General features: G+C 51.7%; 6 protein-coding genes across 6 annotated transcripts; 2 read left to right on the top strand and 4 right to left on the bottom strand.

Moving 5' to 3' along the window:
• Positions 1-105: 105 nt before the first annotated feature.
• EPUS_03253 (uncharacterized protein) lies at positions 106-1,946 on the bottom strand (the record flags this gene model as incomplete). The annotated part of the gene is made up of 2 exons (XM_007789683.1): positions 106-1,631; positions 1,697-1,946. 2 exons carry the CDS (start codon positions 1,944-1,946, stop codon positions 106-108), a joined length of 1,776 nt encoding a protein of 591 aa, XP_007787873.1.
• A 1,037-nt stretch (positions 1,947-2,983) lies between these two features.
• Positions 2,984-4,653, bottom strand: EPUS_03252 (uncharacterized protein; the record flags this gene model as incomplete). Its single annotated transcript, XM_007789682.1, has 3 exons — positions 2,984-3,483; positions 3,554-4,533; positions 4,583-4,653. The coding sequence occupies 3 exons, from the start codon at positions 4,651-4,653 to the stop codon at positions 2,984-2,986; spliced, it is 1,551 nt and encodes a 516-aa protein (XP_007787872.1).
• Positions 4,654-5,572: 919 nt separating this feature from the next.
• On the bottom strand, positions 5,573-9,344 carry EPUS_03251 (uncharacterized protein; the record flags this gene model as incomplete). The annotated part of the gene is made up of 3 exons (XM_007789681.1): positions 5,573-5,724; positions 5,781-9,273; positions 9,321-9,344. The coding sequence occupies 3 exons, from the start codon at positions 9,342-9,344 to the stop codon at positions 5,573-5,575; spliced, it is 3,669 nt and encodes a 1,222-aa protein (XP_007787871.1).
• A 313-nt stretch (positions 9,345-9,657) lies between these two features.
• EPUS_03250 (uncharacterized protein) lies at positions 9,658-10,872 on the top strand (the record flags this gene model as incomplete). Its single annotated transcript, XM_007789680.1, has 3 exons — positions 9,658-9,754; positions 10,003-10,040; positions 10,201-10,872. 3 exons carry the CDS (start codon positions 9,658-9,660, stop codon positions 10,870-10,872), a joined length of 807 nt encoding a protein of 268 aa, XP_007787870.1.
• A 414-nt stretch (positions 10,873-11,286) lies between these two features.
• Positions 11,287-12,116, bottom strand: EPUS_03249 (uncharacterized protein; the record flags this gene model as incomplete). Its single annotated transcript, XM_007789679.1, has 3 exons — positions 11,287-11,417; positions 11,494-11,759; positions 11,836-12,116. The coding sequence occupies 3 exons, from the start codon at positions 12,114-12,116 to the stop codon at positions 11,287-11,289; spliced, it is 678 nt and encodes a 225-aa protein (XP_007787869.1).
• Positions 12,117-12,426: 310 nt separating this feature from the next.
• EPUS_03248 (uncharacterized protein) lies at positions 12,427-12,954 on the top strand (the record flags this gene model as incomplete). Its single annotated transcript, XM_007789678.1, has 2 exons — positions 12,427-12,651; positions 12,778-12,954. 2 exons carry the CDS (start codon positions 12,427-12,429, stop codon positions 12,952-12,954), a joined length of 402 nt encoding a protein of 133 aa, XP_007787868.1.
• Positions 12,955-16,437: the final 3,483 nt, after the last annotated feature.

The following is a 16,437-nucleotide window of genomic DNA, read 5'->3' as shown; positions in this document are numbered from 1 at the left end:
AAAAGAAATATGAGGCCCATAATTACGAAATACGGTAATTACAACCATCCATCCATCCATCAATCAATCAACCAATCAAGCAGGCGGCACCCCCTCCGCCAGCGCCTATGCATCCGCATTCGCCGGCACGCCACCCGTCTTCCCATCCGTTATCTCCGGCTCCGGAACCAACTCGCCGTAGGTGGGGAAATCCGTATCCTTATTCCTCGGCGGCTCGACCCTGCTGTTGAGGACGGACACCCGCAGACTCCGCAGCTCCTGCACCCTGATCTCGCTCAGATCGTACCGCTGGGCTCTCCACTGCAGGTTCTTCCTCAGATACGGCCGGAGCGTGCGCGGTTCGAGATCGGCGATCGTGCCGGCGTTGTACAGCTCGACCAGTTTGCGGGTCAGCGGGATCTGGCCGACGATGTTCAACTCCTGCCCGTTGTCCATGGCGTTGTCCATGAAGACGACGAACGTGCCGACGAAGCTCGCGGTGGATTCGAGCCAGGCGGCCGGATCAGCAGGCACGTCGCCGATGAAGATGTGGATGTAGAAGGATTCTTGCAGGGCAAATTTGTTGACGCGGATGTTGGTGTACCATTCACGGTAGGCGCGGGCGGTGCCGTTTTTGAGAGATGGCGGGATGGTAATGGATTTTCCCGGGTCGCTGTTTCCCTGGCGTTTATCCACCGAGACGCCGCGAGGGGTGAATTGATTGTTTGGGTCGTAGAGCTGTTTGACTGCGGCGCGGGTGTTGGCGCTCACTTCGGCGGCGGTCAGCCCCCAATCGCGGACTTCAGGGTAGGTGTAACCGAACGAGCGCGTGGAGCGGACGTTGGCCGAGGTATACAACGCGGTGCCGGCGTCGGAGTGGAAGGGGGTTAGGGGCGTGTTGACATTTTCGGTTGTCCCTGGGGCGGTGGTGAAGGTGCCAGCTCGGTTGGTCTGCGAGCCGACGTAGGAGCCGGGATTGATGGCTTGGAAGATAGCGAACATTCGGTCGACATTGGTGTGGTGGAGGAAGAAGACCGGGTCGAAGGCGCTGTAGGGGACTAGACCCATCCAGCCTCCTATCAGGCCGTGGATGGTGTCGTGGATGCTTTCTACCGAGTCGTATTGGTTCCCACGGCTGTCGACGTAGGCGTTGTTGGAGAAGGGTGGGTAGCTGGTTTGACGAGATAGGAGGAGATAGGTTCGGTCGTGGATGCTGGCGGCGTTGGCGTTCAGGTTGCTTGCCGCTCGGCTGCTGCGGGTGGTGTAGGGGGCATTCTGGAAGCCTTCACCGGAGGGGAAGTCCGGGGCACCTATGGGGGGATGGAAGTCATAGCGGAACAGAGGATTAGTGACACTCCTTGAGCCGGTAGGGGTGTTGATGGTGAGAGTGGATGAGGTCAATGAGCTTGGCATGGCAGCACTAGCGGCCCAATCCCAGTAGGGAACACGGAAGCTGTCAGCTGCAGCTTGGTATGTGGCTCGGTTGGTGGTTGGATATTGTTGGGCGATGGTCTGGGTATTGTTCCAGATGATCTGCTCATAAAGAGACAGGTAGGGACGATGCCAGGTGGGAAAGAGGGTGGAGCCGTGGGTGCAGTATCCTCTCTGGTAATTGCCATTAACACCATCCCACGACCGATATGGTCGTCCATCTGTTGAAGACTTAGTCACCGATCGGAAAGAAGAATGCCAGGTCTGTGTGATGTGACCAACGTACGGATGCCTGAGACCGAGTACCAGCTCAGCAGATCCGCTTGGTTTGCTGCTTGGAACATCTGCAATGCTTGGATGTAGAGATCCCACTGTGCTCCTGACGTCTGAAGAGTCCTGAGGTCCCGACGAGCGGGACGCTCGCCCGTCTGAGCATTGACTCCACTGGTCGGACCAGTGATGCGATATGAGAAGACATCATGGGAGAATGACAGCAGAAAGAGAAGGACGAATGTGAAGAACTCCATCATAGACATCTGTGGCCCACAGCCTGTTGACTGAGTTCTGTATTCCTTTCCCTCCCTCGCCCTCGTCCAGATGGCCGATGTCCATCTTTATAGCTGGAAGCAACGCTGAGACGGCTCGGAAGGATAGCAACGATAGCCTGATGTACCATCTGTCGTCGACAGTTAGTGGAATGACGGATGTCTCGAAAGATGTCCACCTTACCAGACAGGTTGAACAATTTTGCAGGTGTTCAGCTTCGCCGGGATGGATGCTGTTGACAATTCGCCGAACCAGGTGGTAGATCAAGCGAATTGGATGTCAAATTTCTCGAGAGACGTGCAGTAGTGCAGTGATAACCGAGGCTTGCGTTCGTAAGATTTCTAGTCCAACTTTGCGCACTATTGAACTCAAAGTTCCGGACCTGGTCCTTGATCTATTTTAGGAAACGATCTGTGCTCTATAGCCTCGTAGGGTCATGGGATTGGAGAAAGAATAGGCTGGCCATGGAGTCATGATGAACGACTTGCGGGGCATCCGTAGGAAGCAAAGCGATAAGGGGTCAAAAGCGACCCCCGGTTGCCCGTACCATGATTCTAGATCCAGAGCCTCAACCATACTATCCCGATCAAGCAACATGGCTGACAGCACCATGCTAGATCAAGCTCATCGGCATGCATCAACCTGCTGTGTAACCAAGCAGCTGAGCGTTGGGTCAGTCACGCCGCACGAACCGCAGCCCTGCTTTTTAAATTGTACTATAGTACGCATGGGTTGCAGATGGCCATTGGCCAGCATGATATTCTCCCGATTATGACGGTCCCGACATTCCACCCCAAAGGCGGTCATGACCTGCACATCTCGCTCGACTCCTGAGACACACCTAGGCGGCAGGCGGCTTTACCTACAATTTTGATCTTCGACAACGTGGTCAGAAGAGAACCCTGGTCATCTCGTGTTCTGCCAAAAGCAGTTATCTAGTTGACTTCCTCTGGCGATGTTGGTTGATCCGCTTGCCACAACATCGCTTACGCTTCCGATGTCACACGGAAAGCAATAAGTCTGCCGGTTATCCTGCGGTTACAGTGGTAGTTACTGTCACGGTAAGAAAGGGGCCCATGACAGGTATGACGGTGTTACCACTCGCGGTAGGGACGGGGGCTGATTGCAGTATGATCGAGAATGCGCCTAAGGGTATTGTAATATCCGCTGCACTCCCAGTAGATGCAGAAGTTGGTACCGGCGGTGTAGCCTCGGAAGAGGCCCCCGGTGTTTGGATTGCCACAAGAGGTGTGGGCGTGGGAGCTAGTGGGTCGCTGGGTGTGACCAAGCTCTCTGGGCTCACCAGTGGAGTGACGGTAGTTGAGGCTAGAGGGCCAGGGGATGTCAATGCTGATGATATTTCCGGAACGGAAGGAGACTCGGACGTATCAGAGACCGTGGTAACCATGGTTACAGGAAGACTAATGGTGAGTGTCTCGGCGGTCTCGCCGGATGGCGTGACGGAAGACTCAATAGACTGCGCTAATGGTGTCTCTGGGGCTGCAGGTGCTGATTCGCTAAAAGGTACTGTGGTCATCATAGTCGTGGTAATTTGAAGAGTGACCGTTGCACCAGCCGGTATAGTAGGGCTAGTTACGGCGGGCTGCTGGGTCGACTGTTGGTTCCGGGACTGGGACTGGAGGGATAGACTGTTCTGGCGAACCGAGTGCGGGTACTGGTGAACCAGTCGGAGTGCCTGATTGCGAATTTGCCTCAGAAGCGGCGGCGTTTTCAATAGTACTCGAGGATTCCTGTGTGGCCGGAATTGGAACAACGCTGGTGTTGTCTTGGCTAGCAGAGGTTGTGCTCATACTCGGACATGATGTTGAGCTCAGGGCTACCGATTCAGCATTCTGAATTGTGGTCTGAGTTGGCTGCACTTCAACAGCAACGGCAGAGGTGGAAGTTTGAATATTGGGGTCGATTGTAGAGCTGGACGAGCTGGGCAAAGGTGGCGGAACGCCTCCTTCGATAGTACTTGATGTAGAGGGTTCAACTACGGTAGCCACTGTAGAGCTAGCAGCATCAGGCGTAGATGACTCTGCGGTGGCGTCTACGGTGGAGCTGGCAGCAATAGACGGAGACGATGGAATGGCTGCCTCAACGGTGGAACTTGCGGCAACAGCAACAGAGGTCTGAGTAGCTGCATCAATGGCAGAGCTAAGTATTGCAAGCAATGAAGTATTGCCGGACCCCACTCCAACCGCTGGAACTTTGCCGTCTTGCTTGGACTGCGTGGAAGCGGGAGCAGCCTCTTGGACCTGAGAATTGGTCGGATTGATCGCAACACCGCTTGATGACGGCGGAATGGTTGAGGTAGCGGTTTCAGTCGAGCTTGTCAAGGTTGAACTTAGTAGCGCAAGAAGCGATGTATTTCCTGCTCCAACTCCAACAGCTGGCACCTTTCCGTCCTCTTTGCCATTCGAGGTTGAGGTGGGAGGGGTGGGTTCAGATGTTGGTGGCGAGACTCCTGTTGCGCCGGTTTCTTGTGCGTGGAGTAGATGGAATGAAATAGGATTCGAAAATGCTATGAAGCGCTTCGAAGGGGTATCGCCCCTTCTTACCACATCGTAATTTCTGTATAATGGTCAGCATCATCCGTCAACTCACTCGACATCGCAGCTACCTGTGTATTGGACCAGCCAACGCAAACTGTATCAGCAGAGTGTAAAATATTGCAACTAAAAAGAAAAACATCCTGCTCTCTGCAGAAAGCAAACGAAAGGGTATAATGATGGTATGAATCGAAGAACAGAACAAGCGTGCAACAAGCTCAGGCACAAGAAGAGACCTGCTCTCTTGGTTGCCACGAAATGCTTCTCCTGGAACCCGCAGAAAGAAAAGTAGAGAGACTAGACGAAGAGAGACAAGCAGGTGAGAAAGGCAAAGGAGACTCATATAGACGAAATTAAGCAAACATCACAGGCGCGTGTGGAGGCCGACGAGGAGCTTCCTGAGACAGCTATCCTCTTGGACATAACTGGTAGCACCTTCAGTAGCCAGTAGCATGGATATGGCAGTATGTTGTAGCCTGTCTCCAGGGTATCATAGACCGTAGCTTGAGGGTAATGATTGGCAGATATAGCAGGAAGCGCGTCGCGGGGGAGCTCCGAATGTTTCCTCTCTCGCGCGCGTTGTGAAACACCTAGCCTCTTTTTGATTGGCTGGGAATTCACGCCAAGAACCACTGACTTGGAATTCCAATCTTGGCCTAAAGAGGCAATTGGGCCACTCCCACTCCCACTCCCACTTGGCAGGAAGAGGCACCAGAGGCCCTCTTAAAATTATGCTAGGGGAGCCGCCTAACTAGTCGACTGTTATCTAATGAAATCTCATCATCTACAACGTATTCTGCTGAAAATATGGTCACAGTATGGTCAAAATATGCTCCTCTTATCATACTAGTATTAATATGGTGGTCATTTGACAAAAATGACCGTCATTTCCACTAACGGCACTTAGCTCATATCTTTAGCTACCCCATCTCCTGGTAAGCAGATGCCGACCAGCTGTACGGAAATGCTACGTAGTACGTAGCAACACATGGATTGCATAGTACTAACACTAGCAGTGGCCTCTATCTTATCCACCTATCTATTCTATCCCATATATCCGTCTAGAGTGTCCGTGCCGTCTTTTGTTCCTCATAGCATTGGACTTGATCTCCCTCTTCGAATTCTCCCCAGTTCTCGAACCCCATGCCACATTCTGAGCCCTTGCGCATTTCCGTGACATCTTTCTTCTGGTTCTTGAGTGAGTCGAGCGTACCTGTAATCAGAGACAGATTAGTTTGGGCATGACTGACAAGCGTTCCCACCACTTACCATTGTACACCACCTGACTCCCTCTGAGAACTCGAATCTTCTTGTCGCGACGGATAACACCATTGCTGATCTTACACCCCGCAACCTTGACCTTCGCTTTCTTGACGCTGATCTCGAAGACTTTGGCTATTTCCGCTTCTCCAACCACCCTTTGAGTAATGGCTGGCGGTAGCTCGGCAGTCAACTTCTCCTTGACAACATCGGTCACCTTGTAGATGATATTGTGATCCAGGATTTCTAGGCCTGCAGCCTCCGCCAGCCTCGACACGCTAGCATCAACAGGTTGATTGAAGGAGATCAGGTACCCAACTTCTCCCGAGGATGCCAGATGATTCACGTCTGATTCATTGACCGCACCCACACCACTTCGGATGACATTTGCTGCAATCTCGTTGTTCCCGATAGCACTGATCGAGTTGACCAGAGCCTCGACGCTGCCAGATACGTCGGCCTTGACGACAAAATGCACCTGTTTAGGCCCACTTGATGTCTTGCCTTCCACCCAACCAGCATTGTCATTGGGTCTATATTTGGCTCGTTTAGATGCCCACTGCTGCTCAGCTTCCCACGCCAATTGTGTAGCCCGGGCTTCAGCTTCTTCGCTGCGAATGGCGTTGATGGCGCTGGTGTCGCCGGCAAGCTTCGTGTACTCGTCCCGTTCTCGTCGAAGCTCCACCACTTCCTTGGCATGGTCCTCGTCCTCCGTCTGGAGGACCTGCCAGCCTGCGATGGGATCATCAGCACGCCAGCCATCGATTTGCACCGGAGTCCCAGGCGGTGCTTCATTGACGAGCGCACCGGCATCGTTGCGCAGTGTCCGCACCCGCGCCCAGGTGGTGCCAGCGACGATGATATTCCCGGCGCGTAAAGTACCTCGTCGGACAAGGACGGTTGCCACCCGACCAGCCAGAGTGACTTTGGATTCGATGATCCAACCTTCGACTGGCCCGTCTACCTCGGCTCGGTGATCAAGTAGCTCAGAGAGGGTAACGGTAGCTTCTTCGAGCTCTGCCATTCCTTTGCCAAATTTGCCACTGACAGGCACAGCTTGAACATCGCCACCATAGTCTTCGACAGTAACACCATGTCTCGCAAGATCTTGCTTGACTCGGTCCACGTTGGCATCTGCCTTGTCCACCTTGTTAATCGCCACAATGATCGGAACCTTGGCATCTGTGGCGTGCTTGATAGCTTCTACTGTTTGCGGCTTGACGCTGTCGTCCGCTGCAACAACAAGAATCACGATATCGGTGACATTGGCTCCTCGGCGTCGCATTTCAAGGAAAGCTGCGTGTCCAGGGGTGTCGAGAAATGTGATCTGTTTACCACCAGGCATGGTCACGGAGAATGCTCCGATATGTTGGGTGATGCCACCGTGCTCCGATTCGACAACGGACGATTTTCGAAGCCAGTCTAGAATAGTAGTTTTGCCGTGATCGACGTGTCCCATGATCGTGACGATGGGCGGTCGTTGCGGGAGGGAGGAAACATCTTCCGGCATGGGCCGAGGAACCAGGTCTTGAACTTCTTGAGCGTAGATTGGCTCAAAATTGAATTCGCTGGCAATCAATCCTGACGTCTCAGCGTCGAGAACATGATCGTGTCTAGGTCTCTCGAATCCCATTTCTTCCATTCGATTTATGAAATCTTCAGTCTTCAATCGCAGGGCGGTAGCAAGATTCTTCACACTGATAAATTCCGGCAGCTGGATGGGGGTTCGAGCGGATATGACTGCTTTGCCTTTCCCTTTTGCCTTTTTCTTCTTCCGATCTCGCTCTCCTGACAGAAGCTCTTCGTCGTGATCCAGCATATCATAACTGTTTGGTCGAGAAGAGGCTCGGCGTGCACCCTTGCGCTCCAGATGAGGCTCAAGTTTAGATGGTGCGACCTCGGGTTCCTCTGCATCGACCTGAAAGCGTCCTCTGGTTCGTCGACCTTCTTCCTCATCCTTTTGGAGACGACTCTTCTGACGCTGTTTTCTGTTCCGAATTTCAGCTTCCTCACTCTCATTATAGAGAGAGTCTGTGACAGCCATTGAAAACTTTGGTATGACATTATCTACCATATCAAGGGTTTCCGGTATTGGTGCTCGGGCTTCTTGACCGAATGTTATGTCCACGTCCGTAGACCTCGACAACCGTGATTGTGGTTTCCTTGTATCCGCAACGTGACCCAGCAAAGCATTTATTCCAGATCGGTCACCTGTATCAACGATGGAGATGGGTCTAGCCCGCACGGGTGTAGCCTGCACCGGTGGAGCCTTGGGAGGGTGAACTGCTGAGATGGAGGACACGGGTCCGCCTACAACTGTGGTGGCGATGCGTGTTGGCTGCTCTGCAGGAATGAAGGGCGCACCCTCGCCTGCCGTTGGCCCACTTGCTCGTTGTTCATTATTTTTGGCCTTAGAAAAGGCGAATCGGACTCTGGGCATATCTTCTTCAAAAGATGGTCTTTGGTTTCTTCTGTTGGGGTCTCGGCCTGGTTGATCTCCACCTTGCCTAAGTGATATCCTGCTTGTAGGTTGAGCTCGGTCTGGTAGATTTTCATCTTGCCTGGATGATACACTGCCAGGGCCATTAAAAGCTTTAAACCGCCATACAGGCCTTTCACCATCTGCTTCCGAGCTGGATCTGCCGAAGTCTAAAGCCTGCTGTTTCTGCCCACCCTGACCGAGTTGTTCCCGTGTAGAGCCCTCACTTCGACCCAAAGAATGGCCCCACTTTGATGGTAGCTTCGGTACTGGTTCTGGCGGATTGATGTGAGGTTGTGTCTTCGAAATCGACCTACCGAAGTCGAATGGCTGTTTAGCATTTCGAGCTCTTGTGACGTTCTCTCTTGTAGATCCCCCACTACGATCGATTGAATTGACCTGATGTAGTTGTGACTGCTGAGTCTGATCTCTTGATTCAAGATCACGAACGGACACCGGATTCGACGTGCCGAAGCTCAAGGGTGGATATCTTTGTCCACCCACTCTGGACTCCTGTGGAGAACTTTTCCTTCTATTCAGAAGCTCGTCCAAGCGGGGTAGCGATCGCTGAACATCGCCCAATAAGGCATCTGAAGAAAGGCCAGGCTGTGGTCTGCGTGGGGGCTTGTGCTTTGGTGTCCGGCAGCTCACGCATACATCTCGACGTGCAAGATTACTATTACCACATCCTGAGCATTTCCAATTTGTATATGCCGACGGTGCAGAATTGACTTCCGGTGGTCTTGTTACCGGCTCGATAGCCTTTGCAATAGGTTTTCTTGGAACAAATACAGGCCATGCGCCCTGAGATTGTTTTAGTGGCGGAGGAGACGGCTGTTGAACGGATTGCGGTGACTCGTCCGGATCCTCCTGAGCTATAGCGTATGCAGCGGCTGGGGGTTGGCTAATCTGCGAAGATGCTCGATAGGGACGTTTCTGGTTGATGGGATGAGGGCGAAGGAATTGTGAAGCTCTACCCAATCGAAGAGCGCAGAAGATGCATAGATCTTGACGAGGTGCGACCTGTGCGGGAATTAGTATGGATAGGCCGAAGCAGCGAATGATAGTACCCTTGAGGTAATCTTCCCAGGCATCTCCACGCCCGCAATCACCAAAGAAAGGTCAAGATGGCTGGGTTGAAGGCTCTGCTCATCTCTTACACACGCAGCCAAATCTTCTATCGACTCTCCGGAAATTCGCGAGCCTGGAAAAGGACCCTGAGTGCCAAGACGGATCTACAGTAAACTTCAGTTGAATGCAGTGCCAATGTTCCACCAAGATTTGTAATTTCAATTGGTATCTTTCCAACGCCTGTGTGCTATTCTTTTCTTGTTATATCGTGGCTGCGAGCGCTCGTGCTCTTGTTCATGAGGCTGCAGAAGACCAGCTGGTAGAGATCAGTGGGTGATGGCTGAAGAACTGGAGGCCGAGAATGCCAGCTGGGAGCGCACTGCCAAAGATCTCGCCGCCGGGGCTGCTGGAGGCATAGCACAAGTCCTACTTGGTGAGTGTCCTGGACCGATATCTGCTTGTCTGTGTACAGGAGTATTTGCAGCCGGAAAGTCTTGTATTATTCATTAGAGGAAATCAAGCGAAATGTGTCAGCTGCAGTCGAGCTTCTATTGTTTTTTCTCCGATTTCCTTTTCGGGCAATTCTTATAGTGGACTTTGAATACAATAATGCAATCCCACTGTTCATTTGTGACCCGTTACTCACGACGGAGACTCTTTATATTGCTAATGAGACCCCAGGCCAACCTTTTGGTAATGCCTCTATGTCAAGCTCGACAGTCCACCCCTAACAACGTCTATAAACAGACATCATAAAAGTCCGCCTCCAAACCACCAACCAATACACCTCCGCCCTCGACTGCGGCAAGAAGATCCTCACCCATGAGGGGCCCCTCGCCTTCTACAAAGGCACTCTCACCCCCTTAATCGGGATCGGAGCCTGTGTCTCCGTCCAATTCGGCGCCTTCCGACGCCCACTCTCTATCCCCGTCTTCCTCCCCCTCGCCAACCTCCGCAACAAAACCGCTATCATACGCCCAATACTACGCCTCCGGCGCCTTCGCCGGCCTGACCAACTCCATTCTCTCGGGCCCCATCGAACACGTCCGCATCCGACTCCAAACCCAGCCCCACTCGCCCACCCAACGCCTCTACTCCGGGCCCCTCGACTGCATCCGCAAGATCTCCTCCCAGGCCGGCGTCCTCTCCGGCCTCTACCGCGGCCAAACCGTGACCCTGTTCCGTGAAGCCCAAGCCTACGGCGTCTGGTTCCTGACGTTCGAGTACCTGATGAACCGTGACATGGCGCGCAATGGATACTCGAGGAAGGAAATCAGTAGTCCAAAGGTGGCGCTTTACGGTGGGATCGCCGGGGAGGCGTTGTGGGTGGCGAGTTATCCGTTCGATGTGGTCAAGAGCAAAATGCAGAGTGATGGATTTGGGATTGGGAAGCAGAGGTATAAGAATATGCGGGATTGTTTCAGGCAGACGTGGAGGGCGGAAGGGTGGAGGGGGTTCTGGAAGGGGATTGGGCCGACGTTGGTGAGGGCCATGCCGGTCAGTGCGGGGACTTTTGCGGTGGTGGAGTTGGCTATGAGGGCTTTGGGTTGAGAATGTAGGAGAGATTCAAGTGCCTTTTTTTTTTTTGGATGTGTGTAGAGCTGGGTACTTTGTTGTCTCGGGGGCTGGAATAAGAATTGCGATCCCGGCCGGGGATAGACTTCATTAAACATAGTCATGGATAGAAGGGAAGGCTTGTTATGGGTTGCGTCATAGGGCGGGTCTTGCTGGCTGCTTCATAGACACTGTCAATGAGTCAGCGCCAGCAGCGTAAATAGAAGCCTTGTACAGCACCGAGAAGAATCGTTCAATGTGCACATAAGCTTTGGGTTCCATCCTCCAGGGTCAACATCGATATAACGAGAAAGATGATGGGTCTCACATATTTGCCCGAACGCCAATGCCATGATCATGTTGTTCTCGTAGAATATGTACAATGCTCTACATGCAGCCCTCAACCAGGTGCTATCTATATGGAGCATCCGCCCTGGCAATAGCCGCCAACTCTGGCTCCCACTTATCGCCATTCGACAGCAATTTCTCCTTGTTGTACAACAGCTCCTCCCTCGTCTCCATAGCATATTCCGCATTTGGCCCTAAAACAGGGTCAGAAGATCAGCTCTCGTCCTCCACAAGAATGATCAACCAGGACGAAGACAAATGCAAACTCACCCTCAACAATAGCATCCACCGGACAACTCTCCTGGCAAAACCCACAGTAAATACACTTGGTCATGTCGAGGTCATATCTGGTCGTTCTCCTTGACCCATCTTCTCTCTCCTCGGCTTCGATCGTGATAGCTTGGGCAGGACAGATCACCTCACACAGCTTGCAGGCGATACAGCGTTCTTCGCCGGATGGGTAGCGGCGGAGGGCGTGTTCGCCTCGGAAGCGGGGGGAGATGGGCCCTTTCTCGAAGGGATAGTAGATGGTGTATCTGGAGCATAAGAGTTAGTATATGTAAAGCAGCTGCAGTAATGGTAGCGGGGGGTGAAGGGCGAAAGGGCACGTACGGTGGTCGGAAGAATTGCTCCATCACGACATACATGCCGCGGAACATTTCAGTCAGCAGGAAGTAGTTGCTGGCTTTGTCGAGTGCACTTTCTCCCTCGTCGAATCGTTTGGGTCGTGGTAATCGGAAACCCTTGGGTAGTTTACCGTATGGTGTTGCGCGGAGGGATGTCGAGGTGTGGAACTGGGAGGTGGCGCGTAGGTAGGGTGATGGACGCATCAATGATTGTGAGGTCTGTGGCCTTGCGACCATGCGTGACAGCGGCCTCACTGCTGAAGCCATGTTTGCTTTCTATCAGAAGACAGCAAGAGGTGGCGGCGGCGACAAGATGCAGAAGCTCAGAAGTTCAGAAGTTCAGAAGTTCTTCTCCTGCATGCGGGTAGTGAGGTCAGCTCTATGAGGTCGAAGGCGATTGGCGCGCAGGGGAAAAGCTGGTAGTCAAAATTCAGCCCGGTACAGTAGCCGACAGGGAACAATTTGGCACAACAGCTTGACATCAACTCGCGAACTTTTTGAGAGAAGCTATCCCCAATCACTGCAAAGCTCGACTACTACCAGCTCGATTGGTCTACCCTTTCCTACTCCCCAAACGATGCTTCGAACTGCTGCTGTCAGAGCTCTCCGAGCAGCTTCGACATCTCGAATCATTCGACAAGCCTCCTCCGCAAGACCGCAAGCTCTAAATACCTTCCTCCGATCATCACCAGCTGCACCATCACTCGCCCTTCCATCCATAAGACTCTACTCCGCCCCAGCCGGTCTGTCGAAAGATGAAGTTCAAGGAAGGATAATGGATCTCCTGAAAAACTTTGACAAGGTATGCTGGACTCGTAACATTCGGCCACTTTTAGTGACTGACATTTTGCAAAGGTTACAGACGCATCAAAGGCATGGCATTCAACACTCTCGATGGATCAACGAAGATATTCCTGACTAGTTATAGATTACCGCTACCGCGCATTTTGGCAACGACCTCGGCTTGGACAGCCTTGACACGGTGGAAGTTGTCATGGCAATTGAGGAGGAATTTAGCATTGAGATCCCAGACAAGGAGGCTGATGCCATTCACAGCATCGATCAGGCAGTCAGCTATATCTGCTCTCAACCAGATGCGCATTGAGACGGTTATATGGTTGCAGGTGGGATGCTTGCTGGCTGCTGTGAAGGTTGCCAGTTTGAGGTGAAAAGGATGCAGGGGATGCCTCAAGACCAACATTGTACATGATCGATTACTATGGCGTTGTATTCAGATGCCCCATTTCTGAGGCGCAATACCGTCTAGACAGCCACAACTCTCAAGCTTATCTTCTTTGGCCGCAAAGTCTTTGCCTGATGAATTCCTCCTTTGACTCCATCAGCAGTCTCCTTGCATCCGTTGATAGATTCAAACAGGATTTCAGCTGCCTCATCAACCAGACTTCGCTCTCTCTGCTGCCGCGTGAGTGAGACAAAAGCCGCTGCATTGAATACAAAGTTGAACATTATCACTCCATAATCATGCAAAGGCCATCATAACTGCGCGTTAACGAACAACCAAATATGCACGTCTCCAGAATTAGAGGAGATTTGCCACCGAGACCAGCTTGCTGCAGCAATTCCATGAATAAACCATATGCAGAATGAAACGTAGTACCAGCCAAAAACATAGAAGAGTAAAGTAATGTCCTCCTTTCGCGCCAAAAAGTTACCATCCACAAGACAACCGGCCCCAGCCCATCAAAAAAGCAAAAGGAGAATCGACCGCCTGCTACCCGATGGTAGTTTGATCCAAGTCAATTCTACTTTTGTCGTATAGCTGCTGTTATTGCCGATTCAGTCGGTGGATGTTTTGTGGAGAATTCGAATAATGGTTGGTATTGTCGGGTTTCGAACTGTTGCTGGTGTGGTGGCTCGACCATTCTCCCCTAACTCAAATGCCAGTACGCCCTGGTCTCATATCAAGCTAAGGGAGGTGGTGTGAAGGAAACACACATACTAAAAAATATAAACTCTGCTTTCTTCGACAGGTAGTGCGGTGTTTGTGTAGGTTGATTAGTCTTGAGGCTTGGTTGAGCTACTGCTGGTCTGAGTTTATGTTCTGGTTCTCACTTTCTAGTTGTTGCAGAACATGGAAGATGCTGGCTTTGAGATGGCGGTTGTGAGCTTCCACCTGTACCGTCCACATTTTCAAAGAGCGTTTGCAAGACGACTGTCATGGGTTACTGTATTAGTAACTCTGGTACCCTTTTGAGACCACGAGCTCATGCTTTGGCAGCAAGCATGCCATTTGGTGAATAGCCGGCGAGTCTAGGTATATCAGACCAAATCACTGCGACTGGAGATCGTCGGTTTTTGCTGGTCATGGACATCAGCTTCTTGGTCAGGGCAATCATAGCAGGTACGACACATCCTTCTCTCGCATCCTCTTCCATGATATGATGTGCTGCTGAGTCAAGCCTGTGACCTGGCCGCACGGTAAAGACATCGTTATTACTGTCTCATACAACCTCAGATACTTCCGTCGAGACGCTAGTGTCTTTTCTGAGGGTAGTAAGCTGGATAGTGGCCTTTGGAACCTCTTGCTCCGATGGATTCACCTTACCAAAGATATTGGTTTGCAACGTGCGCAACTCCCAGGCCGTCTGGCGTATCAATTTGAGCACATCCTTAAAGAGCATACATATTCAAGCTGAAGAGATCATCCGTCGTCGTCCTTGTGACCATCCCTGGTCTGAGCTCTCTAATGATATGAAGAGTCGCTTGCTTCTCTTTTTGCAAGGCCGTCAATTGGTTCAAGATAGTTGCATCAGCCTCCCTATTCGACAGAGACAACAACGTGTCGATGACGCGGCGAACCTCGGCTTGGACAGTCGGCAACGACTTTGCTTTGTGCCAGATCACGTTCCAAAGCTACCTTGGTACTCTGCAATACGCCGGACTGGACATATTTACAACAACAGCTCTTCAATACTGCTCGGGATGTGCTCAGTTGAGCTTCACTGACTCGAGCAATTCTTTCGAGCATAGTAAATCATATTCGAGCATCTTCCGGGATACATGGTGTTTTTCGTTATGCTTCTCGCAGACGTCAAGCTTCTGATTTAATTCCTTGACCACTTTTTGTGAGGAACAAAGCTTCCGCCTGGTTTCTTTAAGATATTGGTCGGAACGGTCTATTTCTGTAACATTGGCAGAAGATTCTTTCCCCCGTTTGAGGCAAGCCCGAAGCTTTTTTGGGGTTTCACTTAGCAGATCATGAGTCCTCTGCTGTTCTTGTTGCGCTGCAACCAGCTTCTCCTTCGTCAGTTCCAACAAGGCTCTAGAGTTTGTTTGGCCCTCCTGAGAGACGAGAAGCTCCTGTTGTCTTTCACCAAGTGTATGCCGATCTGTTCCTTTTCTTGATAAGAGAGATTGAGCTCCTCTTCCTCTCTCAATAACTTTCTAGCTGAGTGGGTCTCTTGCTGACAAGTCAGGGCTTGATGTCGAACTTGCGCCAACTCGTTCTCTTGAGCGCCTAATGTTCTGGTAAGGATCTCATTTCTCTCGTCAGCCTCTTCAGCGCGTTGGCTGTGCCAATCTAATGTGTCCAGATCTGGCCTTGAGGCACCAACGCGCTGCTCTAGGATACCTTGCCTTTTCGGTGCTTGCTTTTCGCGAGTTGCAAGAGATGCTGATTCGAGCGTCTAGTGCCGGAGTTGGGTATGTAAGTCTTCGATCTGATGTGCTGATTGTTGAGTAGGTCCAGTCATTCCAGTATGCATGTTCTGCTGCTCAGTAGAGACAACATCCTCTTCGTGGTAGACGGACTTGCAGCAAACCGAGGCTCCGTTCTTCTTTCTCAAGCGACTCAACTCAATGAGAGATCTAGTATCTTACAACGAAGGTGCCGCACGACATTCCCCACAGCAGTGTTCTCGTCTCTCAGATTCTCAATCTCAGTCAAGCTACTGTTGAGACTCTCCTTGAGTTCGAGATTGTCCGGGCCTTGCCGATCTACTACGGCATCAAAAAATTCCGAGTCAGACAAAGGCGAAGCTGGTTGGGCAAACATTTCCGTTGTCCCTTCTCCGATCTTCAGAGCTCAGTCACAGCAAGTGCTTGACTCCAATTGACGATATGCTGCAGCCATGGAAATGCTAGATGGAAAACACCTGCACAGATGAACGAAAGGTGGATTTTATGCTGGAAGACAATATGGCCTCTTATTGCATTCATGTCCATCACAAATGAAACAGGCAGAGAGGACGGGGAAGGACCACAATATGAAGGTGTCTGGAACGTGAGAAGCTATCAGCAAGAATCATGTCCAACACATGTGCAGCCATGCGGCGGCGGTGGCGGCGGCGGCGGCGGCGGCGACGTCCAGATTCAAAAGCGCCACGGCGCAAACAACGAACCGGTTTAAAGTGTTACGCTCATTATCATTGGTGGTGCAACTCTTCTTGTGTCAAGAACCAGTTTTTGATTGGTTCCAGGCTCAGCCCCTCGAAGTCTGCGTCGCAGAGGGGCGGCAGCAGGATGTGATGAAACATATACCGCGTGCAGTCATTCGCCGCTGCGTGTATAGCTTGGTCGACATCGCATAGTGTGGTCAGTATCGCATATCTTGGTCAATGTTGCGTAG

Source organism: Endocarpon pusillum, assembly GCF_000464535.1.
Source record: "Endocarpon pusillum Z07020 unplaced genomic scaffold scaffold1275, whole genome shotgun sequence".
Taxonomy (NCBI): domain Eukaryota; kingdom Fungi; phylum Ascomycota; class Eurotiomycetes; order Verrucariales; family Verrucariaceae; genus Endocarpon; species Endocarpon pusillum.
This window is presented reverse-complemented; position numbering and strand designations above follow the sequence as displayed.